General features: G+C 34.9%; 1 protein-coding gene across 1 annotated transcript in view; it reads left to right on the top strand.

The window, feature by feature from the left end:
- Nucleotides 1-26,640, top strand: part of QSER1 (glutamine and serine rich 1) — a 49,843-nt gene extending 23,203 nt beyond the window's left edge. Inside the window, exons 4-12 of the mRNA XM_008573299.1 lie at nucleotides 2,855-3,183; nucleotides 4,159-4,275; nucleotides 6,815-6,948; nucleotides 8,035-8,252; nucleotides 13,472-13,609; nucleotides 16,839-16,936; nucleotides 20,074-20,226; nucleotides 21,838-21,933; nucleotides 23,003-26,640. Coding sequence (XP_008571521.1) covers nucleotides 2,855-3,183; nucleotides 4,159-4,275; nucleotides 6,815-6,948; nucleotides 8,035-8,252; nucleotides 13,472-13,609; nucleotides 16,839-16,936; nucleotides 20,074-20,226; nucleotides 21,838-21,933; nucleotides 23,003-23,143 — 1,424 coding nt within the window. The 3' untranslated portion in view covers nucleotides 23,144-26,640. The remainder of the gene's footprint in view (nucleotides 1-2,854; nucleotides 3,184-4,158; nucleotides 4,276-6,814; nucleotides 6,949-8,034; nucleotides 8,253-13,471; nucleotides 13,610-16,838; nucleotides 16,937-20,073; nucleotides 20,227-21,837; nucleotides 21,934-23,002) is intronic.
- Nucleotides 26,641-27,349: the final 709 nt, after the last annotated feature.

Genomic DNA, 27,349 nt, shown 5'->3' with positions numbered 1-27,349 from the left:
CATGAACTGGTACCATGACATTCCAAAGTAAGGTAAAGAATATTAAGGAAATGATAGAAGCTATGAAAGAACAGCATAAGTCAGGGCCGGCCCGGTGGTGCACTGGATGGTGCGCCGCTTGGGAAGCGCAGCGGCGCTCCCGTCCGAGGGTTCGGATCCCACATACAGACCGGTTCCCGCTCACTGGCTGAGCGAGGTGCGGGCGCGACGCCGAGGGTTGCGATCCCGTTGCCGGTCCCCGGTCCGGTGCGGGGGCGACACTGAGGGTTGCGATCCGTTGCCGGACACGGAAAAAAGACAAAAGACAAAAAAAAAAAAAAATTAGGTTATTTGTCTTTTTGTTATCGAGGTGTAAGAGTTCTATTCTGGATACAAATGTTTGGTAAATATATGATTTTTTAAACATCATTTCCGGGGCCGGCCCGGTGGCGCACTGCTACAGTGCGCCGCTTGGGAGCGCGGCGGCACTCCCGCCGAGGGTTCGGATCCCACATACAGACCGGTTCCCGCTCACTGGCTGAGCGAGGTGCGGGCGCGACGCCGAGGGTTGCGATCCCGTTGCCGGTCCCGGTCCGGTACGGGCGTGACACTGAGGGTTGCGATCTGTTGCCGGACGCGAAAAAAGACAAAAAGGAGAAAAAAAAACATCATTTCCCATTCTGTAGGCTATCTTTTTGCTTTCTTTTGTTTTTTTGTCCTTTTTGTGACCAGCCGCACCGCGCTCAGCCAGTGAGCGCATCGCACCAGCCATCCCTATATAGGATCCGAACCCGCGGTGGGAGCACTACTGCGCTCCCAGCGCCGCACTCTCCCGAGTGTGCCACGGGCTTGGCCCTCTTTTTGCTTTCTTAACGGCATCAATTACAGCACAAAAGTTTTACTTTTTTTTTTTTTTTCTTTTTGTCTTTTTTTTACTGACCGGTAACGGGATCGCAACCCTCGGTGTTGCGCCCGCACCACGCTCAGCCAGTGAGCGGGAACCGGTCTGTATGTGGGATCCGAACCCTCGGCGGGAGCGCCACCACACTCCCAAGCAGCACACTCTCCAGTGCGCCACCGGGCCGGCCCAAGTTTTACATTTTGATAAAGTCCAATTTCTTTTTTCTTTTGTCATACTTTTGGTGGCATATCTAAAACCATAACCTAGTCCAAGGTTATAAAGATTTACTCATATATTTTTTCTGAGTTTTATAGTTTTAGTTTTTACATTTAGGTTTATGATTCATTTTCAGTTGAATTTTGTATGCAGTGCGAGGTAGGACGTCCAATTCCAGTTCTTTTCTATGCAGCTATCTAGCTGTCCCAGCACCATTTGTTGAAGAGTATTCTTTTCCCCATTGAATCACTTTGGCACCTTTGTTGAAAATCATTTGATCATAAATGTAGGAGTTTATTTCTGGACTTTCATTTTGCATTATTGATCTGAGTCTATGTATCTATGTATGTCTTTGTTAATATTATATTCTTAGTTACTGTAGTTTTATAGTAAATTTTGAAATTGGGAAATGTGAGTCTTCCAACTTTTTTCTTTTTTTCAACATTGTTTTGGCAGTTCTGAGTGTTTTTTATTTCCATATGTATTTTAGGATCAGTTTGTTAATTTATATAAAAAATGCAGCCAGAATTTTTTATAGGGATTGGGTTGAATCTGTGGATCAATTTGGGGAGTATTGCCGTCTTAATAATGTTGAATCTTCTGACTTACAAACACGAACATGAGATGTTTTTTTTAGTTATATGGATCTTCTTTTATTTCTTTGAACAATGTTTCATAGTTTTCACAGTGTATGTTTTGCACTTCTTTTGTTTAATTTATTCCTAGATATTTTGTTATTTTTGATTCCGTTGTAAATGGAATTGTGTTCCTAATTTTTCTGCACCTATTGAGATGATCCTGTGGTTTGGTCCTTTGTTCTTTTGATATGGTGTATTGCATTGATTGGTTTTCAGATGTTAAACTAACCTTGCATTCCTAAGATAAAGCCCACTTGGTCATGTGATATGATTCTTTTTATATGTTGGCAGATTTGTTTGTGTTTTCTTGGGGATTTTTATGTTTGCATCATAAGGAATACTGTTCTATAGTTTTTTGTGATGTTTTTGTCTGGTTTTGGTATTGGAATAATACTGGCCTTGTAGAATGAGTTGGAAAGTGTTTCCTCCTATTTTTTGGAACTTAATGAAGGATTGGTATTAATTTTTCTTTAACTGTTGGTAGAATTCACCAATGAAGTTATTTGGGGCCTGTGCTTTTCTTGGGGGATCGTTTAAAATTACTTTTATTCTCTTTACTTGATATTGGCGTATTCAGATTTTTGATTTCTTCCTGAGTCCATTTTAGTAGTTTGTGTCTTTCTAGGAATTTGTCCATTTCATCTAAGTTATTTAATTTATTGGCATACAGTTTTTCATAGTACTACTTTATAATCCTTTTTATTTTGGTAGCTTCCAGTGCTGTTTCAAAGTATTTTGGGGGTGTTTTCCTTTCCCACATCCAATCAGCTCTTCTTTTTCTAGGAATTCTTCAAAGCTTTGGTTGTTGACCCTTCCTATTTGCTATAACTTTTATCTCTCCTTTTAAAAATATATTTGTTCTGCTTAAGTGGAGTTGGGAGTAAAGGTTGGTAGGTAGATGCAGGTTTGCAGTCTGCTTGTCATCCACATTGAATTCTCACATCTTGATTCTTGGAAATTAACAACCATTCTTTAATTTCTTCCTGTGGTTTTGATTGTTTGAACCAAGTTGATTGCAAAAACAGTCAAATCTTTCTTTTTAAATTATTCAAACAGATTTTCCTCAAAACAAGTAAATGTTTAACTGTTTGTATTACTGATTTGCATTTGCTTGATTTAGTTTCAGAAATCCCACAGGTGGCAACTACTAGCCCAACTGCCAATACTACTGGTACTGCTACTACTCCCTCTGCCACTATGGGTGCAGTTAAGCAAGAATCTCTTCACTCTACTTCATCTGCAGTAAATAACCTGGAACATATAAACTCTACAGAACCCCCAAAGCCCATCGAAGTTGATGGTCTTCCTTCACACCAGTTTGCAAAAGGACAGGACACTGTTGCCATAGAAGGTTTTACGGATGAGGAGAATACAGAAAGTGGAGGAGAAGGCCAATACAGAGAGCGTGATGAATTTGTGGTAAAGATAGAAGACATAGAGACTTTTAAGGTGATGTGAATGTTCACTGGCGTAAAGGTCATAGATTAGTTGGAGTACCTATAATAGCCTTTGTGGTGACTTCAATTGCATGCATCTAGCTTGAATTACAAAAAGTTATATTTTTGTAATTATCCTGTTATCATAAGCATTTGATAAAATCAAACTAGTAGAATGTCAAATATTTTGAAAAGGGAATTATTGAAAATAATTTTAACTTTATCTTAGTTTTATGAATTTCTGATTAGTCAGTTGTATTTCACTACTAATAATGATAGCAGTTTTGAAATGTTAATTTTTTTCAAGGCTCCTGACTCATCATGTTTTTATGAGTTTGGAGAAAATTGTTATTTATATAATTTTAAAATTTAAAGAAAAATAACAAGACTACCATGTAAAAGTGGATTTAAACTTAATTTCACATTTTAAATTGTAGAACCATGTGTAGAATGTTACAATTTCATACAAGAAAATTTTAGGTATGTTTAAGGTAACATATTTTGGGAATTTTGTTTGCTTGCTTTTACCTTTTTTTTTTTTTTTAAATTGGAGTAGAGAGGAATGGCATTAAAAAAGTACAGTGAAGAACATAACATTCAAATCATCTATAATCCTACCATTCACCATTTACTACTCTTAATATTTTAACATATTTGTTTCTGGTATTTAAAATATGCATATAGTTTTATAACTTTGTATAAGTAATATATGACAATATCATTAGCAGAAAACTTTTCAGTAATTTTAGCTATACAAAAAGGTAAGGGGCTACTTTGAGTGTTAGTGAGCTGCCTATTTCTGGAAGAATTTAAACCAAGACTGAATAACCTAACCAGCTTATAAGAATTATTGCGGAAGTTCAGCTAGAGGTAAGAGATAAAAGTTTGAGCTAAGTAGGTCTTTAAGTTTCCTTTCAGCTCTAAGATTATATAAATCTAAAATATGTTGCTTCTTTTTGTAACTGTAAACTAATTCCGCTTATTACAGGAGGCTTTAAAAACAGGAAAAGAACCCCCAGCTATTTGGAAAGTACAAAAAGCTTTATTACAGAAATTTGTTCCTGAAATTCGAGATGGGCAAAGAGAATTTGCTGCTACAAATAGTGTAAGTGAAATGCTTATTTACATTAGCCTTCCTATATTTTGATAATGATCCTGGGGAAAATACAGAATGATTTAAATTTAGATGTATTTTATATTGTATATTTCTGATTTAAAAATAGCATAAATTTTAACTACAGAGTATGTGATACTCCGGACAGTCCGATTTAAAAATCAAAACAAAATGGGGCTGGCTGGTTAGCTCAGTTGGTTAGAGCACAGCCTTATAACACCAGGGTCATGGGTTCAGATCTCCACACTAGCCAGCACAAAAATAAATAAAAACAAATACCTGCTATTTAAAATTAAATGGAGGAAAGACAGCGTTGCCTGAGGTCCAAGGCAGGAGCCAAGGGCAGCTGCCCCCTCCACCCAGAAGCAGGCAAGAGAGTATGCCAAAAACACCATTTTCGCACGGGTGGCCCACCACTGCTACTGCCACAGCCCAACCACAGCTACTGCAAAAGCAGCTCAGTGCCACAGTAGTAGCCACAGCCTATGCAGGTGGCCTGCCAAACAATTGACTGCACTGACACGAGGAGAGTCATAGTAGAAACCAGAAAAAGAAGACGGTGTCTCTGTCCTCAAAGCCCACTCCACAGTGGTAGAAGAAGCAACTGCTCTACCAGATGACCAGACATCTATGTAGAGATACTAGAAATATGAATACCCAAGAAAATATGACACCACCAAAGAATACAGTAATTCTCAAATACCAGACTCTATTGAGCAGAAAATCCTTAAAATGACTGAAAAGGAATTCCAACCAACAATCTAAAGGAAACCCGCTGAGATAAGAGAAGACTCAAACAACATAATGAAATGAAAAAAAAAAAATCCAGGATATGAAGGAGGAAATTTACAAAGAGATTAATACCTTAAAAAAGAATGTAGCAGAACTCATGGAACTGAAAGATTCACTCAAGTAAATAAAAAGCACAACTAGTTTAAGCAGCAGGCTAGAACAAGCAGAAGAAAGAATTTCTGATCTTGAAGACAGTCTTTTCCCAATAACCCAGGTGGACAAAAAAAAAAAGGAAAAAAGAATTTTTAAAAATGAAGAAAATCTGAGAGAGCTAGCACATAATCTTAAGTTCACAAACATCCTAATTATGGGTGTTCCAAAAGGGGAGGAGAAAGGAAGAGGCATTAAAGACCTATTCAATGCCTATTCAAAACCTGTTCAATGGAAAACTTCCCAGATACAGGAAGAGACATGGACCTTCAGATCCAGGAGGCTCAAAGATCCCCAAACAGATTCAACCCCAAAAGATCCTCTCTAAAACACATTATAGTCAAATTAGAAAAGTTCCAAAGACAAAGAATCGTAAAGCAGTAAGAAAAAAGCATCAAGTCACCTGTAAGGGAGCCCCTATCAGACTAACAGTAGACTTCTCAACAGAAATTCTACAGGCCAGAAGAAAATGGGGCGATATATTTAAAATACTAAAAGAAAAAAACTACCAGCCAAGAATACTGTACCCAGCAAGGCTATCCTTCAGAAACGAGGGAAAAGTAGTGTGTTTTCCAGAGAAACAAAAACCACGGAGTTCACCACCACATGACCAGCCCTACAAGAAATCCTCAAGGAAGTCCCACATCTGGAATCTGAAAAATTATAATCACTACCACAAATACACATGAAAGAACAAAACCCACTGGTAGAACAAAAATACAAAAGGGAGAGAGAAAGAAACTAAATCTTATCACCACAAAAAACTAAATCTTATTATGACAATGTAATAATTGCCCCTGCTTTATTTCCTACTTATATTTGCTTTTGTTTAGTTTGTGCCTCTTTTTCTATTTTCTTAATATAGAAGTTTACATTACTGATTTCAGATTTTTCTTATTCTAATACAGATGTTTAATATGAATTTTCCTCTAAGCACTGCATGAGCCCAGCATCCTATAAATTTTGATATGTTGCACTTTATCTCAAAGTACTCTCTAATTACCTTGTGATTTTTCTTTCTAAAAAATCCATTATTTATTTAGGAGAGTGTTGCTCAATTTCCACACATTTGTGAATTTTCTAACTTTCATTATACAGTCAGAGAACATATTTTCTATTATTTTCTAGGACCTTAGCCTTTTTAAATATATTAAGATTTGTTTTGTAGCCAAACAAATAAAATAAAATAAAAATGACTTTTATACTGTTGCTTAACATTTTTTATTAATAAAGGAAAGGAATTAGTCTTAGTCTGTGAAAAGTTCAGATGGACTCAGAGGATCTTATATTGATAATTCTACCAAATATCCTGATTTACCAGAAGACTGACCGATTTTGTTCTTTTGTATTTATGTAGCTGTTCAATAGCTTTGAGTAAGTAAGCATCTGCCAAATAAGATTGCTTCTATGTATGAGCTTGCAGTAAAGAATAAGCCTGGAATCATTTTTATTCAGGGTGAAATTAGCCCAGCCAGAGCTACATTTTGGAAAACTGGAAGGATAACTATATGATAGTCAATCAAGCCAACAAAGTAATATTTATGTACAGATTGTACAATTATGTAATTCCAAGTGTTTCTTTCCTTAGTACCTTGGATATTTTGGAGATGCAAAGAGTAAATACAAAAGGATATATGTGAAGTTCATTGAAAATGCAAACAAAAAGGAATATGTCAGAGTGTGTTCCAAAAAGCCAAGAAATAAGCCTTCACAAACTATCAGGTATTTGTTTTCTTATGTAATATATTTATACATTTTCAGGCTTTTTATTGGTGATATAGTACGAAGGAGTACATCAGTTAAAGAGATGGTATTTTTTTTTTTGTTAATGTACAAGTCTGAAAATTCAGTGCCTAATGCAATAAGTGATTCCTTTGAGGGAATGAGATGGGCACTATAAAGCTCATGGCTGTCTGTGAGGGGATGTGTGTCCTTTCCTTTCTCTGAGTCTTTTACTGCCACCCTCGTACAGTGAAAAAAATTTAGAGTCAAAAGTTTTAAGTCCAGCTCTTTGTGACCTAGAGAAGACAACTTTGCTGAAGCCCGATTTTCATCCATAAAGTGAAAATAATAAAATGTCACATTTAAAATGATATAATTTTTGAGCAACAACTATTAGACCCATATGTTATTAGGCAAGTGCACAGTAGAATTATATTAATTGGTGAGTCTCGGTTGTCTGGAACATGAATCTGGAAAGTAACTGACGTGACCGTGTAGTCTGTGTGGGAAAGCAGGTATGACCCCAGATAATCTCAATCTAGTGCCCAGCAGGTCTAATTTAATTAAGATTCCCGCCTATTGGAAGCAGCTCACCTTATTTTTATAATGGAATTTTATCCACTCAAATCTCCAGACCCAGCATAGAGCAAATCTTGGGGGGCTCTAGGACAGATGCATTTTGGTTTCTACATCAAAACGTGACACCATGAGAGCCGGTGAGATTTTCCGAGGGTCAGAGCCAGATGTGTCTCTCAAGGGTTTATTATACATTGCTCCCCTGAGCCCATCGATCATCTGTAGTACAGTTGCATACTCTGGAAAGTGAGTCTATAAAGGGAGACAAGAATGAAGAGAGAGATATAGGAATTGAATTAATAGTTCATTAATAACTGAATATTGATTGAATGACAGTGGTTAAAGAATGTATTTCAATAAAAGTTTATGGGAATCAATGAGATGTGTAGGACTGGGACTTCATTTTGGTGGTAATTAAATATTATTCTCCTGTGCTTCTCATTTTTTTTTTTTCTAATTTAATTTGACAAGATTTCAATGTGTTAATGAAGTTTGTTTGTCATATTGCAGAACTGTTCAGGCTAAGTCGAGTAGTAGTGGTAAAACCTCTGATCCTCCAACATCAAAAACTTCAACTACAAAAGCCCCTTCCATGAAACCCAAAGTTAAACAGTTAAAAGTTAAGGCTGAGCCACCACCAAAGAAACGGAAGAAATGGAAAGAAGAATTTTCATCGTCCCAATCTGACTCATCTCCTGAAATCCATTCTAGTAGTAGTGATAATGAGGGTGAGTTCTCCATGAACTGAATACCTTGATAACTTTAGATGACAACTATATGAATTGGAGAGGGGTGGTGGTGCTGACAATTCAAAATTTATTCATTTTTCAGGGGACTTATTCACCTAATAAGTTCTGCTTAGGCTTTTATGAAAATAAGTTCACATTTTCTGAACACACCAACAAAAGTACAGTTGGCTCACACATGCAGCCTTATTAAATGTAAAAAGCAGAACTCACCTTTATGTGTTTAGCTTTAGTAATGTCAGTTTTCTTATCTCCTTGGATAGGATGAGAGTTAGGTCAGGTGATTACTAAGAATCCTCTAGTTCTGAATTTCTGAGTCTGTGCTTATGCTAGAAGATAAGAAACAAGCCTAGGAAGCAACAGCTCAAACTGTAATTAATACAATATAGTAACGTATACAAAAATACATGCTATATATATATATATATACATATGTGTATATATATATATATATATATAAAATGCATACTACTACAGGTTGAGTGTCTTTTATCCAAAATGCTTGGGATCAGAAGTGTTTCAAACTTCAATTTTTTTGGATTTTGGATTATGGTCATGTGCCGACAGTGACATTTCAGTTAGTGACGGACCATATATAATGTGGTCCCCTAAGATTATAATGGCTATACCATATAGCCTAGGTATGTAGTAGGCTACACTATCTAGGTTTGTTTAAGTACACTCTATGATGTTTGCACAATGACAAAATTGCCTAACACATTTCTCATACCATATCCCTGTCATTAAGTGATGCATGACTATTTGTGTTATGCTTACTGGTTAAGCATTGCTAATCCAAAAATCCGAAATCCAGAATGCTCCAATGAGCATTTTTTTTGAGTGACTTGTTGGCACTCTAAAAATTTTGGATTTGGAGCATTACAGATTTCAGATTTTTGGATTAGTGATACTCAGCCTGTATCTGCCATTAGCCAGCTATATGCCTGTGACTAAGGTATGTATGCTTCTGGATGCCTTAGTTTTCTTTTTTATAAAATAAGAAGGTTGAAATAGATCAGCGGTTTTCAAACTTTCTGACCTTAGAACCTCTTTACGCTCTCAAACTGTTGAAGATCCTAAAGCGCATGTTTGTACGTTACAGCTATTGATATACCATATTAGAAATTAAAACAGGGGCTGGCCATTTAGCTCAGTTGGGTAGAGCACAGCCTTGTAACACCAAGGTTTGGATCTCTGAACCAGCCATCCGCCAAAGGAAAAAAAAAAAATTAAAATACAAGAGTATACCATACCAGCACACGTGCACACATTCCATTAGCCATTAAAACTTGGTGTGTGGTATATGCAAGATAGTTTCAAGCAGTTCAGTAGCCTAGTGCAGAGCTTACCAAACTATGACCTCTGGACCAAATCTAACCCTCAGCCTGTTTTTCTAAATAAGGTTTTATTGGAACACAGCCCCACAGATTCATTTAGATATTTTCGTACACTTGGTTTACCACTACATTGGCAAATTTGAGTAGTTGCTTCAGACATGACTAGCAAAACCTAAGGTATTTACCATATGGACCTTTGCAGAGAAAGTTTACTGACCTCTACTCTTCTAGAGCATGAAGTTGATGTTGGAAAGCAGGAAAAGATGAAAGGGATGATGGAAGGCTGTATATGCCGTGCTAAAGCTAAAAAGCTTGGGATCCTATAAGCAAAGAGAGAGTCACTGGAGGAATTTAAATAGGGGAGCAGCATGGTGGAATTTGAATTTGAATTACGAGACAGTTCTGGCATAAATTGAATTTGAACTGAAGTAGTGGCAGCAGGGGTGGAAGAGAGGAGACAGATTTGACAAATTTGGGATGTACTCTTGACAGAACTTCAGTGATGAATTTGTTGGGAGTACAGTTGAGGTTGATATCCAGATTGTTTTTGACATTGCAAGTATCATTGCTTGAGAGATGATCTTAGAGATTATTTGATTAGAAGTAGAATCATAATAAAAAATTCTTCTGTGCTGAAGTCTACTTTAAACGTACTATTTAAAGAAGGTATTTATGAATGGTTGCTTAAAAGTGTACACATCAGCATTTATAAGGAAATTCAGTGCTTTCAATATGAATTGAAGGCATTATACGTAGTCTTTGCAGTTAGCAGTCCTGCCCACTGCTTAGAATAGAGAGGTTTGGGTTCTAGATTTGCACTCAATTATACAGGTTTCCTTAAATGACAGTTATGGTAAAATATTCTTCCATTGGTAACCTAAGCGACCACTAGGTGTCACTAGTAGTTAAGCATTTTTAGTGCTTTTAAGGCGGCAAATATTGAAAATAAACATAGATGTATTAGCTGGTGATTTTCATAGTTTTTGTTTCAGGACCGCTTTGTAATCTTCAGATGTATTAAAGATTCCAAATACTATTGTTTTAGTCAAATCTGTCTCCTGTGTTCCACCCCTACTATTGCTATTTACTAAATGCCAATTTAAACATTCAAAAAATAATTTATTTAAAGTGAACCCATTACTTAACATATTTTTAATAACTATATTTTCCAAAACTAACAGTCTTTAGTAAAGTGAGTGGCATTTTCAAATATGGTGCTACATTCAGGTTGTTGTTATGTGTTATTTTGGTTAAAGTATATGAAGAAAAGCCACCCTTACATAGGTACGTAGTTGGGAAAGGGAGTATTTTAATTACCTTTTCAGATAATTATGGATTGATATTTTTATTTGATATTCAATACAAGTGATAATTTCTTAAACTTTTCACTCTCTGTTACATTAAAATCTATTGGTTTATCTTGCCCTTTGAATGCATTTTTTTCTGTGCATGGTTTTATAACATGCATCAATCATGTGAAAATATTAGTTAGCTCAGTGATAGAGATCTTCCAAAAATTCATATATTTCATTTTTTATACATTTAAAAAAATTGAAGATAAATATATATAACATAAAAATTGCCATTTTAACCATTTAAAATTTACAATTAGCATTAATTACATTCACACTGTATGCAACTATCACCATTATCTATTTCTGGAACTTTTTTATCATCTCAAACAGAAACTCTGCAGCCATTAAACAATAACTCCTCATTATCCCCTTCAGCTGCTGATAACCTCTAAATTCATTTTCTGTCTCTATGAATTTACGTATTCTAAGTATCTTATATAAGTGGAATCATATTATATTTATCCTTTTGTGTCTGGCTCCTTTCACTTAGCATAATTTTTTCAGTGTCCGTCCATGTTGTAGCATGTATCAGAACTTTATTCCTTTTTATGGCTGAATAATATTTCATTGTATGTTTATACATTTTGTTTATCCTTTCATCTATTGATGGACACTTGGGTTGTCTCCACCTTTTGGCTACTGTGAATAATTTAGTGTAATGACACTGGCATATAAGTATCTGAGTTTCTGTTTTCAATTCTTTTGGGTATACTATATGACTCAACAAGTCAATTCCTAAAAGTAGACTTGCTGGGTAATATAATAATTTCATGTTTAGCTTTCTGAGGAACCACCAAACTGCTATCCCCAATAGTTGCACCATTTTACATTTCCACCAGGAATGCATGAGGGCTCCAGTTTCTCTACATCCTTGCTAACACTTATTTTGTTTTTTGGTTATAGCCATCCTAGTAAGTGTGAAGTGTGGTATGTCATTGTAGTTTTGATTTGCATTTCCCTAATGACTAATGATTTTGAGCATTTTTTCGTGTGCTTATTACTATTTGTGTATCTTCTTTAGAGAAATGTCTGTTCAAGTCTATCACCCATTTTTAATTGTGTTATTTGTCCTTTTGTTGTTGAAGTTCTTTATATATTACGGATATTAAATCCTTACTAGGGGCTGGCCAGTTAGCTCAGCTGGTTAGAGCACAGCTCTGTAACACCAAAGTCAAGGGTTCACTTCCCCATACCAGCCAGACACCAAAATAAATAAATAAATAAATAAATCCTTATTAGGTATATATTCTGGATATTAAACTCTTATTGAGACAATTGCATGGGTGCTCTTCCTGGTGATAACTACAGTCCTCATAGCAGAAGTGCTTGATGTGTACCTCCCATTTCATCACACAGAATATTTAAAAAAACACTCAAGAGATTTAATGAAATTAATAATCTTTACTACTTCATCAAGAACTATAAGTGAAATTGGCTTTTTTTCCCCCTGCAATTGCACGGCAGTAACATGACAAAGTTGTGGCAAAGTACATAGCTACTAACTAGTAGTTTGGTGTCACTGTTTTGATTCATGCTAAGTAAGGCACCAGCAGTTTTATCCAGTATTACTTTTGCAAATGTCAACACAGTGAAAAAGGTACATAGCATCTTAACATTACTACGAAAATAGTTTTGACATCAAAGACCACTGAAAGGATTTGGGCGGGGAGAGGGGGAGGCCAGAGGTCCATGAACCTAAGAATTGCTATTAAAGGGTATGATAATATTTGAATGTAAGAAAAGTCAAAATTGAAACAAACTTTTTTTTTTTTGTAAAAGATGACCGGTAAGGTGATCTTAACCCCTGACTTGGTGTTGTCCGCACCATGCTCTCCCAAGTGAGCCAACCGGCCATCCCTATATAGGGATCCGAACCCATGGCCTTGGTGTTATCAGCACCGCACTCTCCCAGTGAGTCACGGGCCAGCCCTGAAACAAACTTTTAATCTTGCAGTCATTGGCACTGAATTTGAGTGAAATTTCTTCTATCCGCCGGCTATATTTGCATTTTAAAAATTTTTTTTAAAGTATGTCCTAGACAAGAATTCTATAGTGATTTAAGTGTAGAAATAAAAAAGAGATCTGTATATTAACTCATACATTAGGTGTCTTAAGGTTTCTTTAACTACCTAAACGTAGAGAAACTGTCAAGACTAGAATAGCATGACCTGGCAGCAGATATCTATGATGGGGGCCAGGGGAGGAGAAATGGGTTCTTACCCAGTCTACATTTCCAGATGTGTTAGGCTTCAGAATCACCTAGGCAACTTTTTAAAAGTAAGACCAGCAGTCTTGTTTTTTGTTCTGTTTTAAAAGTTCTCCAGTGATTGTGATATACAAACCAGCTTTGAGATATTTGGGATATTTCTAAAGGTAGGGTGAGAAAGCCTTGAATTTGAAGAAATTGCGTCTACAATCTGTTGTGTGCTTATAGGCTCTAGTCATAGAGAAAAGTGTTTTTAAAGTTTCAAGAAGGAAAATTTAATATTTCATCTTTTCTCCCTCCCAGAATTTGATCCTCCAGCTCCCTTTGTCACTCGCTTTTTGAACACAAGAGCAATGAAGGAAACCTTTAAGAGCTACATGGAATTGCTTGTGAGCATTGCCTTGGACCCTGATACAATGCAAGCCTTAGAGAAGAGCAATGGTACAGTCTGCTATGTAGTACTTTTTTGGTAGTACTTCCAAAAGTTTTAAAAAAGTTTTTCTCTGTTAGTTATGTGTTCAGTTGTGTGTTTATATTGTTTGTGTAATATATATACCTATAAATTGTCAGTTAAATTCATAATGTCTTAATTTAGAAAATGGTCATAATCTTTTCATGCATTGTCTGAATATTTGAAAAACTTTGTATTAGATATATTTTCATTGCTTTTACTCATGGGAAAATTGTTACTACTCACCAGTTTCTTTCAATTCTAGAATCTATATCATTCTCATAGTATTCACTAAGTGTCTTTATAACATGGAAGGTTCATATGTCAATATGTTTTCCAGTAATTGGAAAGGTAAACCAGATAATAATGAGGTATAGATTAAAATTGTATATATGCTGGGCCGGCCCGGTGGCTCACTCGGGAGAGTGCGGTGCTGATAACACCAAGGCCCCGGGTTCGGATCCCATATAGGGATGGCCGGTTCGCTCACTGGCTGGGCGTGTTGCTGACAACACCAAGTCAAGGGTTAAGATCCCCTTACCGGTCATCTTTTAAAAAAAAAAAATTGTATATATGTATCTTCAGTAAAAGATACATTGCAGAGAAATTATTTTCTTATCAATTAGTATTAAATCAATATATATTGGGTTATACCAACTAATATAATTCATTTTACTTTTCCTTTAGTAACTTTTCTTACAGTAAAATCAATATTTGAAATAAACTGGCAATTCATAGATCTAACATTACTCAGTAATATTTACCCTTGAGCTACTATAGCATTCACAAGAGCCAAATAAAAGAAGGAATGAAAGGTTTAATGAGCCAGTTTTCTTAACCCTTCTTCAGTCAAAATGAATTGTACAGGTATAAGATCAAAAGATAGTAACAAAGAGTAGTTGGTAACAATGTACTTTAACAGTAATACCTAATAATATATACTGTTTTATTATTAACACATACTTTGACATATATTATTTTATTTTCACCCCAGAACAAATTACTCAGCCATTTTGGGGATAAAGACAGTGATGCTCAGAGAGGTTAAATGACTTGCTTAAGGTTCCATGACTTGAAAGTAGCAGAGAAAGGCCTAAAATCCAAGGCCACCTTATTTCTGGTCCAGTGCTTTCCTTACCTTATAATAAGAGACAGTAATCCGTGTATCAATCATTTTAGAGTCATGTGGAGCTGGAAGACACATTAGAGATTACCTAGTCTAAAACATTTATTTGTAGTCTAAGATTCAAAGAGATTAAATGTATGGTCTTTCCTAAATTTAGAGACAAATTTAGAGGTAGAAGAATTATGATTAAAACCCAGTTAACTCCCCAGGTTGGCATTTTTGCTAGTAAATGTTTTCTCTGTCAGTCAAAACTCCTTGCATTACAAAATATATCTATCTTTTCATAGTAGTCATTTCTGGGTAGTTGTATTTTGAAAGATTTTATTTATTTTTGTTGCTTATCAGTGTTTTCTGATTTTTATCCATTTAATACAAGGAGGAAAAAGAAATTTAAAAGGTGATATTTAAAAATAATTTACAAATGTTTAAAACTTGTGTTTGGGGCCGGCCCATGGCTCACTTGGGAGAGAGCGGTGCTGATAACACCAAGGCCCCGGGTTCGGGTCCCATATAGGGATGGCTGGTTATCTCATCGGGTGAGCGTGGTGCTGACAACACCAAGTCAAGGGTTAAGATCCCCTTACCGGTCATCTTTTAAAAATAAAATAAAATAAAATAAAACTTGTGTTTGTGAAATATAAATATAGTATCTGAATAGATTTATTCACAACTAAAAAGATAAAATTAAACTACCAGGTATGATGGGGCTGGCCCAGTGGCGCACTGCTACAGTGCGCCGCTTGGGAGTGCGGCGGCGCTCCCGCTGAGGGTTCGGATCCCACATACAGACCGGCCGCTCACTGGCTGAGCGAGGTTCGGGGGCAACACCGAGGGTTGCGATCCCGTTGCCAGTCCCAGTCCGGTACGGGCGCGGCACTGAGGGTTGCGATCCATTGCCGGTCATGAAAAAAGACAAAAAAGGAAAAAGATAAAATAATAAAAATAAATAAACTACCAGGCAGTCCGGTACGGGCGCGGCACTGAGGGTTGCGATCCATTGCCGGTCATGAAAAAAGACAAAAAAGGAAAAAGATAAAATAATAAAAATAAATAAACTACCAGGCAGTCCGGTACGGGCGCGGCACTGAGGGTTGCGATCCATTGCCGGTCATGAAAAAAGACAAAAAAGGAAAAAGATAAAATAATAAAAATAAATAAACTACCAGGTATGTTGCAGCAACCTTAGAAAGTGTTCCTCACTAAGGACTTTTTATTCAATTGGAGGTGTTCCTTCCCAGGTGACTGTACTTATATTTGTATTCCGGTATGTGAACAGCCATTTTATTAAGCTGTGAAATTTATAACCTACATGATGCTGAGGATTATGTATATATTTTCAGAAAGGTCATTAAGGCAATTTGTATTATAAAATATATTACTACACTGATAAACTAAGAAATAGTCTAATAACCTAAAATATTTAATACAGCACCAAAAGTAATTAACCTACACTCTGAAAATGCTTTTCTTAAAAGAGCTTAAAGCTTAGAGGGATGAAGATGAAAGCAAAAGCGCCCTGAGTGGGAACTCTCCCCTTTCCTAAAATATTTGACTCTTGTTTTTGACACTAGGTTTTGATCATTTTTCTTCCCTACTTTTTCTTCAAATTACAATGAATTGAGACTATCCCTTGGGTCATACTCAGTGTTTCCCAAAATTTTATAATGTTAGATCAGTTTGTATTTTGCAGTACTATTATTGTTCAATTATTCAGATGATAAATGAGATCTGGAGAAATTAGGCAGCTTGCCCATTGGTTATATAGCTGCCATCCATCAATTCTAGCTCAGTTAATATCCAGGTCTAGTTCATCCATTGGTTCTACTGAGCTAAAACCCAGGACTGTTGATCCTACTGCATAGCATATCCCATCATCATACTAAGCTGCTTGTTTCTCACTAGCTATTATGAACTACTTTTCAAGTTAGCCTTTGTTCAGAAAGCTTCATATTCAATTTCTTGGAAGCAATATTTTACATAAGCCAGTCAATTTAATGTTTTTAATATATAAATGTTTAGAGAAAAGGTTGGAATTTTAACAATTTTTATGTTTATACTTTATCTTGTTAAAATAAATTATAATGTTGTTTCAGATGAGTTACTTTTACCTCATATGAAAAAAATAGATGGCATGCTAAATGATAACCGAAAGAGACTTCTTTTGAATCTTCATTTGGATCAATCATTCAAGGTATTTCCTTCAGATGATTTATTAGCAAAACTCAGTGGCAGTCATAGTCTAAATAGAATAGGAAGGAGAATTTATGGGAACCATTCTCACTTGAACAAAATTTTTCACCTACAAAAATTTATTTTTTATTCACTGTGAGTCTATTTAGCTTGTCTTTTTAGTGTTAATCACTTGCTTTTTTCTCTGTTTAAATTCATTTTTCAGGCATTTATATTTATCTATTATTTCTTCTCTAAAATAATTTCCAGATATTTTCCAAAAGTACTTCCTTTAAACTACCATATACAAATTTTAATTTTCTTTTAAACCTTTTCAAAAATTTCACATTTCATCTGTTATTAAAATTAGCCTTATCTTAGCACCATTTTCAAAATTCCCTTTTCTTGCCTGATTTACCCAATACCTGAGGAAAAATTGATTTTCATATAATGGTAGGATATATGTGTAATTATATTTGTTAATATATCTAGGCAATATGTATTGGTTTAAGTATTAGAAATATAGAATTAAAAGCTAATCTAAACTCAGGAAATTTATCATAAAAGCAACTTAGTAGTCAAAAAATTTCCAGCTTCTCTTATCCAAAGTATGGGAGTACTTCAGAAAGGCTGTGGAAAAATGGAATTAAAAAATAATACAAATCTTTCCATGTATTTTTTGAAATACCTTCGTGTACTATCACCACATCTAGAATCATTTGGTTATATCTACTTTGGGAAACTTTTTTTAATTGATGGTGACAATATTTTACACTCATATAGCTTTCTCACATCCCTATTTTATGTGAACTCCACATAAAAGTGAATAATGACTTTAGCTGAAAATTGGGGCCCTGGAGATTGAGCTCAAAGTCAAATGACACTAAACTGTACTGGTAGTCGTGTAGGCATGTATTCTTCACTGCCATGGGCTTGCACAGGAAAAAAAAAATGTCAGAAGCTGGCAAGAAGCCAAGTACTGAGAATTTGGTCTCTTGCCTCCTAGTCCAGTATTTTCTACTTAGCTGCTGCCTTCAAATGAAATATTCTTTTGGGAAATACCATGTTTTCTGGATACAAGGGAATATTTTTAGATATGTGTTTTCTATTATTTCAGAAATGTCAAACCAGTTTTCTAATAACTTGGATTAAAATAAAGCCACTGGTTGGAATGTAATAGGCATAATATACATTTAAAACTTACGCAGTAGTTTATGATGAACTGAAAAGTTTATGTTCTTATTCTCACTTTCACAGGAAAAAACCCCAAGATTTCTAATTTTATAATTAAAGTTATTAATTTTGATAATTTTCATATAAAGCAATATGTATTTCAAAGCCAAATTATATAGTATTAAATATTAGAATTATTTGAAATAAAATATTACAAATAGATTGAGAGAGATTTTCTTTTCTTTAGAAATAATTAGCACCATTTTCCATGATCTTGGTAATTTTAGGAGTGAGCCCTTTTAAAGTTAATGATGCTCTGTCAGTCTGACTCTGAACTCCATGTACAGTCATGAGTTGCTTAACAATGGGGATACATTCTGAGAAATGCATCCTTAGGCAATTTCATCCTTTTGTGAACATCATAGAACGTATGTACACAAACCTAGATTGTATAGCCTATTGCTCCAGCGTGAATAATGCATTGCTCTGGCTATATCATGTCACTAGGGGACAGGAATTTTTCACCTCCATTGTAATATTATAAGTTTATATGCATCATATATGTGATCCATTGTTGACCAAAATGTAAGTATGTCGTTATGCGGAGCATGATTGTACTTCATATCTTTTGTTTTCTTTTTGTTTGGTGGTTGGCCAGTAGTGGCATCTGAACCTGTACTTCAGATCATCTTCTTGTGCTCACTGGAAAGATATAAATTTTCTTCTTTCATCTCTATTAACCTAACGTTTATTGTTTCCAAGTTTAGAATTCATTTTTAATCTTTAAATTCCATTTATTGTAAATAGTAATTCTGGATCCAAAAAAATTTCAAGCCTGGGCATGTTTTAAATGGAAAGCACCAGAGTATATGACAAAAGCAAGGCACAGATAATCTGAGAAAGGAACAAAGCTAGAAATTGATGATAGCTCACTCTGGTAGAAAATGCCAAAAGTTTCATTGTTTCTGTCAAATGAAACTTAGTTCCCTTCCACATTTAGATCTAAGAAAAAAATTCGGTTATCTGTTTTTTAAAAAATACTATTTTCAGGGTCACAATACCAGGTGCTTGGAAGCAGGGTATAGGTTTAGAAAAGAGTGGCCTCAATTGAAGGTTGTAGCTGTTTATAAAACAGTTGAGCTTATCAAATGAGGACTACATTCTGAGTCATAAATATAATGGAAGCACTTTAGCCCTTTTAATGTCAAAATAATAAATGATGCTGTTAGTTCAATTTAATTTTATAAAACTATAATCAAGTTAGTTAAATTTGGCTACAAGTGTCATTCAGTTATTGTTTGTAGGTTTTCATGTCAGGATGATTTGTTTAGTAGGTAAGGGCATAAATATGCCAGTGGCTTTTAAAGAACTGACTAGAATTGGTTCTGCCAAATGGCCACTATGTTATCAGTGGTAGCTACTATGTCATTGTGGTCAGAAACTTGTCAAGCTCTGTTTTAGGATCTTATCTCACAAGTGCTTTTCCTGTGGTCAAAAGAAACAAGAGACATGGTGAAGCCATGTCTCTTCTGTCTTCATCTTCATCCAGGACCAGACAACTTTTCAGAGTGTTTACAGTGGTTTAAGTGGTACAACTTTGAAGGTACTTATGTATGTCCCTCTTTCCACTGCTTTTAAGCCAGAGAGACATTACTAGAAAGAACTCTCTGCCTCATTCAGGGGTCCCTACAGTGTGGTGTGCAGTTGCTTAATTAAACAAGCAGATCATAAGTTTGACCTAGATTCAAGGGATGGGGAAATAGATTCCACATGTGATGGCAAGAGGTACAAAGAATTTGTGACTATATTTAACCACCTTCCCCCCACGTGCATGTTTACATATGTGTTTATGTATATATTTACCACATCCCATCAGTACCCACACACACGCATTGTGTGTTTGCATGTATATAAGTTTTGAATAGCTGGAAGTAGTTTAGGTTAGTTTTCTTCTAATGTCAATTATTTTACTTCTTTTTTTTAAAGAATGCTTTGGAAAGTTTTCCTGAACTAACAATAATTACTCGAGACTCTAAAGCAAAAACTGGAGGATCTGCTATTTCTAAAATCAAAATGAATGGCAAAGCTTATAATAAGAAAACTCTAAGGACTTCTAAAACCACCACTAAATCTGCACAAGTAAGTATATATTAATTAGTGTAATTATACCTTCTCCAGTTGTTATTATAATTCCTTCTTCAAACATTGAAACAAGCAAATATTTTACTATGTTGTCATTAAGTGTGAAGTCTTTCCAAGTAGGAATAAGCAGCTCTGGCCTGAAGAACAGGGAGGGACTCAGTGTTGTTTATTGTTTTTCTCCAGTGCTTAGCACAGTATTTGGCATATAATAAGTGCTCCAAAATTTTTAAATTGATAAGGAAGGAATCATCCCATGCTTGTGTTTATATATTTATATATAGTTTTATCTACTTTTAATTGACAAATATTGTATATATTTACTTTGTACATGTTGTTTTCAAATATATATACATTGTGGGATGGCTAAATCAAGCTAATTAACATATGCATTACCTGTATATGGTTTTTTGTTATTGAATGCACATGCATAAAGATAGGTGAGCGGGTACACATTCCATAAGAAGATTCAACATTGATTTCATATCTGCAAAGTCATTAAATTAGAGTTCATTATATTCAAATATAGTATAAATTGTAATAGCCTTTTCAGAAAACAGTTTGGCAGCATACCAGCTCCACATCAGAAGTGTATTCTGGACTGTTCCAAAGGTAGTGAGTTATCTCAATTGATTGTTCACAGTTAGTCAAAGATTAAACTCTTTGTTCTACTCTTTCCCCCTTCTCACTACTGCACTTAACGAGTCTTTTAAAAATTAAAAAAAATTTTTTTTTTAATGTATTCTGTAGAAACACATTCACAAATGCATAAAAATGTGTGCCTTTGCTTGTTGCAGAATTGCTTCTAAGAACAATCCAGTTACGTATCTCCAGTATGAGATTAGATAAAGAGCCACCCAGACAATGTAATTCTATGTACTTTTTAAAAAGAAGAGATATACTCATTCATTCTTCCAGAAAAAAATTTTTCAGTGCCTGTAGTGTGCCAGATACAATTCTACATGCTAGGGATACAACTGTGAAAATCAGTCAAAAATCCCTGCCCTCATATAATTTATATTCAGGGTATGGGGGAGGGACAGATACATGTAATAAATGGAAAGATAGACAAATTTTAGTTAGGTAAACAAGTTGAACAAAAAAAGAAAAGTTGCAGGACAATATGTATAGTATGATTCCCTTCCCATTACAAAATTAGTGTTATTAATACAAGGGTATTTCAAAAAATTCATGGAAAGAATTAAAAGATAATATGAATCTTTCCATGAACTTTTTGAAGTACCCTCATATATATGTTACGCATAGAGGAAAAACATGAAAGAATTTATAACATATTGTTAGCCTTGTTTATCTCTGAAGCAGGAGATTATAGTTTATGAGTCATCTTATATATTTATTGTTTAAATTTTTCTATGCTGAATTTTTTTCAAATAGTGCATATTTATATTTAAGGAAAAAAATGAAGATGTTAAAATACAATTTAAATTCTTATTTTGAATAAGCCTCTGTCTATATTAATACAGTCTCATACCTAGCCAGATAAGTCATTTTCAATATTGCCATTGAGACTTTTGATCTAGCATTTTCCTAAAAGTATTCTTAGCTCAGATGCTCCATGAAATCTATCTATAATTTTTTTTCTTTTTATAGGAGTTTGCTGTTGATACAGAGAAAATACAGTTATATTCTTTATATCATTCACTTCATCACTATAAATATCATGTTTATCTGATATGCAAGGATGAGGTAATTTCATTTATTTAAAAAAGAAATGTATGTTTTTCTGAACTTTAAGGAGTCTCTAGCTCTAGTATTTTTGAGTTCTTTAAGGAGAGTTGTAAAATATATGTGCTATATATACTTTGCTTATATTCTTCTACAAATAATGACTAAATGATTTACTCTTCTGTGTCTCTGCTGCGTTTTATGCTCAGATTAATCTGAGCCTTACCACCTTTTGTGGGAGCTGTAATTGGTAATGTTTTTAAGCTGTTAGTGCTTGCTTTACATTGCCATAATAAATGGTGTTTTATTGCATTTTGTTGTCTTATAATGTGGGATGATCCTGATTTAATTCACTTTTGTCACTGCTTTGATATCTCGCTGTTCTACTTATCACTAGAATGGCCTTATCCTGCTTAATTCCAAAGAAATAGGGTTTTTGTACCTTGACATGAAAAAATGAAAGTTAAAATTTAATTGAACTTACAAATATGGTAAATGTTAAGTTGCTCAGAAATTATATATGACGACACCACCACCTTGTGGATGGGATGTAGGGATTAATTTTCTCAGACAGGTTAAATGGTTGTAGACAGTATTACCTTATTTGACTGGCATTATTAGTTTTTTAATTAAGAAGGGTTAAGTTGGCTCAAGGCTATACCTGATATGTTTGACAATAGTCTGGTATGGGAAGATGTTCATAAATCTAACCTCTGTATAGCAAAGGAGAAAGCAAAGATGGTCATGCAAGATAATGTTGACTAGTTTTACAATGCTTTGAAATACAGAATTAACCCCAAAACTTGTCAGTCAGCTTTTAACACAATTAGAAGGAATTGAGAGAGTTCGAAGTACTTTTTCCAGAGTCTTTCTCTCTGCCCCCATGAGGCCAAAGATGAAAGGATTAGGCCTCACGCAAATTTATCTGAAATAATTATTCTCCACAAATGGGATTAAGAAAAGATGAGTACTTGCCAGCAGATTAATAAATCCTCTTTTCGTTCAAGATATAGAATGAATAAGACCTTGTGAAGAACTCAAGTATAAAGTGATAAATATAAGCTAACGTGGCAATTTTTCTTTATTTTAGATTTCTTCTGTGCAGAAAAAAAATGAAGATCTAGGACAGGAGGAAATTGTTCAACTTTGCATGAAGAATGTAAAATGGGTAGAGGACCTATTTGAAAAATTTGGAGAACTTCTAAATCATGTACAGCAGAAATGTTCCTAACATTTCCACAAGAATCCCATCTTTTTTATAGCACTAATGAAATGGTGGAGGTAGGTGGTGAAAGATAATCAGATGTCAAGCCATGGTCGCCTGCAGGTGTGCCCACTTCCATCACAGAACTTTCATCACGACCTCTGCTGAAGGACAGTGGTGCTGCCATGAAGTCAGTCCTTCACAGACAGACCTAAATCCCACCACATTTTTATCCTAATGAATGATTTTTCTATTTTGCAAACCATTGGATAACTAAGTTTTATTTTCAGAAATGTTTTTTGACAAATGATGAAGCATGCACTAAATATAATTTTTCTTTATCGCTAGAGAAATAACAAGTAACTTGATTCTTTTTTTCTGACTCTGGCTAAACACCAGAATGAAAGAGAGATGGCAGAAAGCATATGTTTGTATTCATGTCTGGCCACAACACCGGAAGTATTGTGCATTGTGTAAACAGATCTGGTGTGATGTGAGATCCCATATGAGAATATCATCAATTAAAAATATAAAATTCAGAAACTGTATTTTGCTTTATGGACTCCTTTTACTCTTAACATGTTCAGGAAACTGGATGTGGAATTGGTGCAATTCTGTGACTGCTTTTTGTGTCAAATTATATTGTGATAAGAAAAACAATGACACTATTTTCCCTATCTCAAAGAAATGTATTTTTGTTTATACTGTGTTTTTTCCTTTGGGAAATGTTCGATTGTACATTTTGTTTCACTGATAGTTGTATTTTTCACAAGGAAAATGTGGTTATAATTATGTTTGATGTATTTGTACTACACTTTTCATTATTTTCAGTAAATCTTGTTTAGCTATATGTCAAATTTCCATTGTGAATTCTATCTTGAGGTAACCATTTTTTGTTCATACAGATTTGCGTCAGTGTTATCCAGAATATGCATTCAGTACTAGAATTAGTTTAGCTTTATAAATGGGGTTGTGTTAGACACTGCAGTAATTTTCTAATTAATAAAATAAATTTCTTACTAAATTAGCACTTGATTAACTGATTTGTTGAAGTAAAAATCTAACTACATCATACACTTTGAAGAATAAAATTGATAATTAGACTATGTGCAGTGTTAAATACAGCTTCTCTAACCCTTAGAACTGGAAGTGGTTGAGCTCTCTTTTTGGTGCCTTTCCAACCTGTATACATAAAATTGTAGCTTTCTTAAGTTTCATAGCTAGCATTTCCAGTAGTTTAGCTGAGACAGTGAATGTATTAGGTTCAACATGACCTTGTGTTTTATTTGCGTTTGCCAACAGGATGCCTTATTTGAGAAAAAGATTTACTAGTGTCATTCTCAACTATCTCCTTTTTTTTTAGGATTCTAAAGAAGTTGTTAATCATCATACTTTTGTTTATTTTACCACCATTTAGTGCCTTAAATCCTTTCAAGAAAGCAGTGTTACTGCTCAGTGCCCAAATAGGACATGCTTATGTGGATATTGCTATTGTCTTGATTTTAGTTAACAGGCCAACTTTTCTTTCTTAAACCTCAGTAAACAGGCAAAGAATCGAAAGTAATGTGACTTGATTTGAGAAAAAGCATTGTAGCGTTGGGTGAAAAATGAGTATTTGAGTTAAGCTTACATACTTGTTTCTGATAGTTATCTAATTATAAGCAATAATCCTTAATACTCTACCTGTTGTTAGACAAGGTAATCAATAATGGAAGTTTCTCTCAAGAGTTAAATGTTCCATTTCTGAAAGTTTTTAAAAACTGTTTGGGCAGCTTATTTTGAAAACAATAGGAACCTACTGGATTCATTTTACCTAACTCCTGTGAGAGATGCAGAGAATACCAGCAGTGGGAGCATCATATAAAGTTAATTTTGCAAGTGGGGAAGAGTAGGAAGCAGCCATATTTCTTTCTGATAGTATTGACTCTGGACAGAATTGGTATCTTTCATTTCCAAAGTGCAGAGTAGGGAACTACATCTCCTAATGTAGTGTTGCAAATATACATCTTTACATTACTCCCCCAGCTTACTTTCCTGAATCATTGATGATTTCATTATTTTTAAAATCTGCCTTACATTTACGTAACTCTTGAAGTAGATGTTCAAAATCACTAGTCACATTTTCTTGGTGATAAGCCTCATGGAAAACAAAGGTGTTTCCTTAAAGTTAATCTTATGTTTCCGATAGAAAATAATCCATTTCCTTTTGAACTGCAGTTGCTCTCAAACTGTTTGCAGTTGTATTCATTTTAGTTAGTAAAATAAGTGTTTTCATAATATGGGAGGCCAAGTCTATGATGGTGCCTCGAAGAGACCCTATTTAGATGCATCATCTTCTCTCATTTGATTCATATAGCACAGGAAAAAACATCAACCTCAGGCCTTAGAGAAAAATGAGACTATTATTATGACAACCATATGAGCCCTCTGTTTGTATGAAGTTAAATAAATACCTAGCTGGTTAGCATTTACATTCCTTGCCAGGGAGTTTGAAATTTATAATATAGAAATAACTTTAGGTTGCAGATAGAGTAAAAGAGGTAAAGCACATGTTGCCACAACCCAGGAAAATATTTTTAAGATTGGATTTTCCTACTTATAGACATTTGGAAATAATTGAATAAAAAATCATTCTGTGTTGGTGTTCAGATGAGTGGTTGGAGATGGGGCCTCCTTATTGTCATTTTCAGTATAATCCAATTTCCACTTATTTGATCCTCTAATGAAGTCATAAATTTATACTGATTTATGGATTATCACAGTACGTCACCTTTAGAAACTGCCCATTTTTCTACTATACTATCAAACAGGAAACGGTATGATGGAAGAATTCTTATTTTAAAATGGCTTAGAAAATTTTCAGATTACTTTTAAAATTCTAAATTTCTTTAAATTTTTGAAACTTAAAAATGGAAATATATAAATGAACTCATGCATTAGGACTGTTTGAAAGTTTTCCTCACATTTTTTAAAGTGTAATTTTCCTTTTAATACACATATTTATTTTCTTTAAAGCAGCTATATTTCAACCTGTAACTTTGGAGATACACATGTAAAACCAGTATAGCAGCAGGGTTATTGAAGCAGCTTTCCCAAAAGTTGCTTCAGAAGTGCAAGTTGCAAATTTTATTGTATTTGTAGGATATAATTTTTGTTTTAAACTGTATTTCCATCTGTTTCTCAAAAATGCTTTTCAAATAGAGTGAAATATCCTGGGATAACTGCTTCTGTGTCAGTTGCCCTTTACACATTACTGCACAAATGAACAGTGTACATTATTGGTTGTGCATTAACTTACATGTGCAACTTTTGGCATCTGTGTTCACAAATGCATGTTTTTGCAAATCACCTTTATTTATAAGTGATGATAATTGAAGTTAAGGATACAAAGAAATCTGCATTTGTAGTCCAGAGTTTTCAATTGGTCCATAATACAATGTATGGAAATGTGAAAGACAATTTTGTATATTTGTTTGTTACTAACTCAGATCATTAAAATGAAAACAATTTTTTAAACAACAGAATGAGAATGTTCGGGGTTATTTTGTTTTGTTTTGTTTTGTTTCAGAATTGAAAACTGAGGTATCATATAGCCAAAAAGCATGTTATAGATTCCTCACACAACACAGATCATGTTATAGATTACCAAAGTTATTAGATACAAATGGTATAGGGCCCACCCATTATTCTCTTAGATGATTATTTTAAGCCAGTATTTGATGAATTATACAGCCTTAGCTGATAATATCAAAACATGTTTGTTTTTTTTTTCCTTTTTGTCTTTTTTTCATGTCCGGCAACGGATCGCCAGCCTCAGTGTCAGCCCACACCGGACCGGGACCGGCAACGGGATCGCAACCCTCGGTGCTGTGCCCACACCTCGCTCAGCCGGTGAGCGGGAACCGGTCTGTATGTGGGATCTGAAGCCTCGGCGGGAGCGCCGCCGCGCTCTCAAGCAGCGCACTGTAGCAGTGCGCCACCGGGCCGGCCCTCAAAACATGTTTAAGAGCTTCTGTTTTAAGATGCAACTCTTTTAGCCCTTTCTACCCATAAAAAATTATAAATCCATTGTTACATCTTTCTCATTTTTAAAAAAATAGTACACAGGGGCCGGCCCGGTGGCGCACTGGATAGTGCGCCGCTTGGGAAGCGCGGCGGCGCTCCCGTCCGAGGGTTCGGATCCCACATACAGATCGGCTCCCGCTCACTGGCTGAGCGAGGCGCGGGAGCAAC

This window comes from Galeopterus variegatus, unplaced genomic scaffold (assembly GCF_000696425.1).
Source record: "Galeopterus variegatus unplaced genomic scaffold, G_variegatus-3.0.2 Scaffold899, whole genome shotgun sequence".
Taxonomy (NCBI): domain Eukaryota; kingdom Metazoa; phylum Chordata; class Mammalia; order Dermoptera; family Cynocephalidae; genus Galeopterus; species Galeopterus variegatus.
This window is presented reverse-complemented; position numbering and strand designations above follow the sequence as displayed.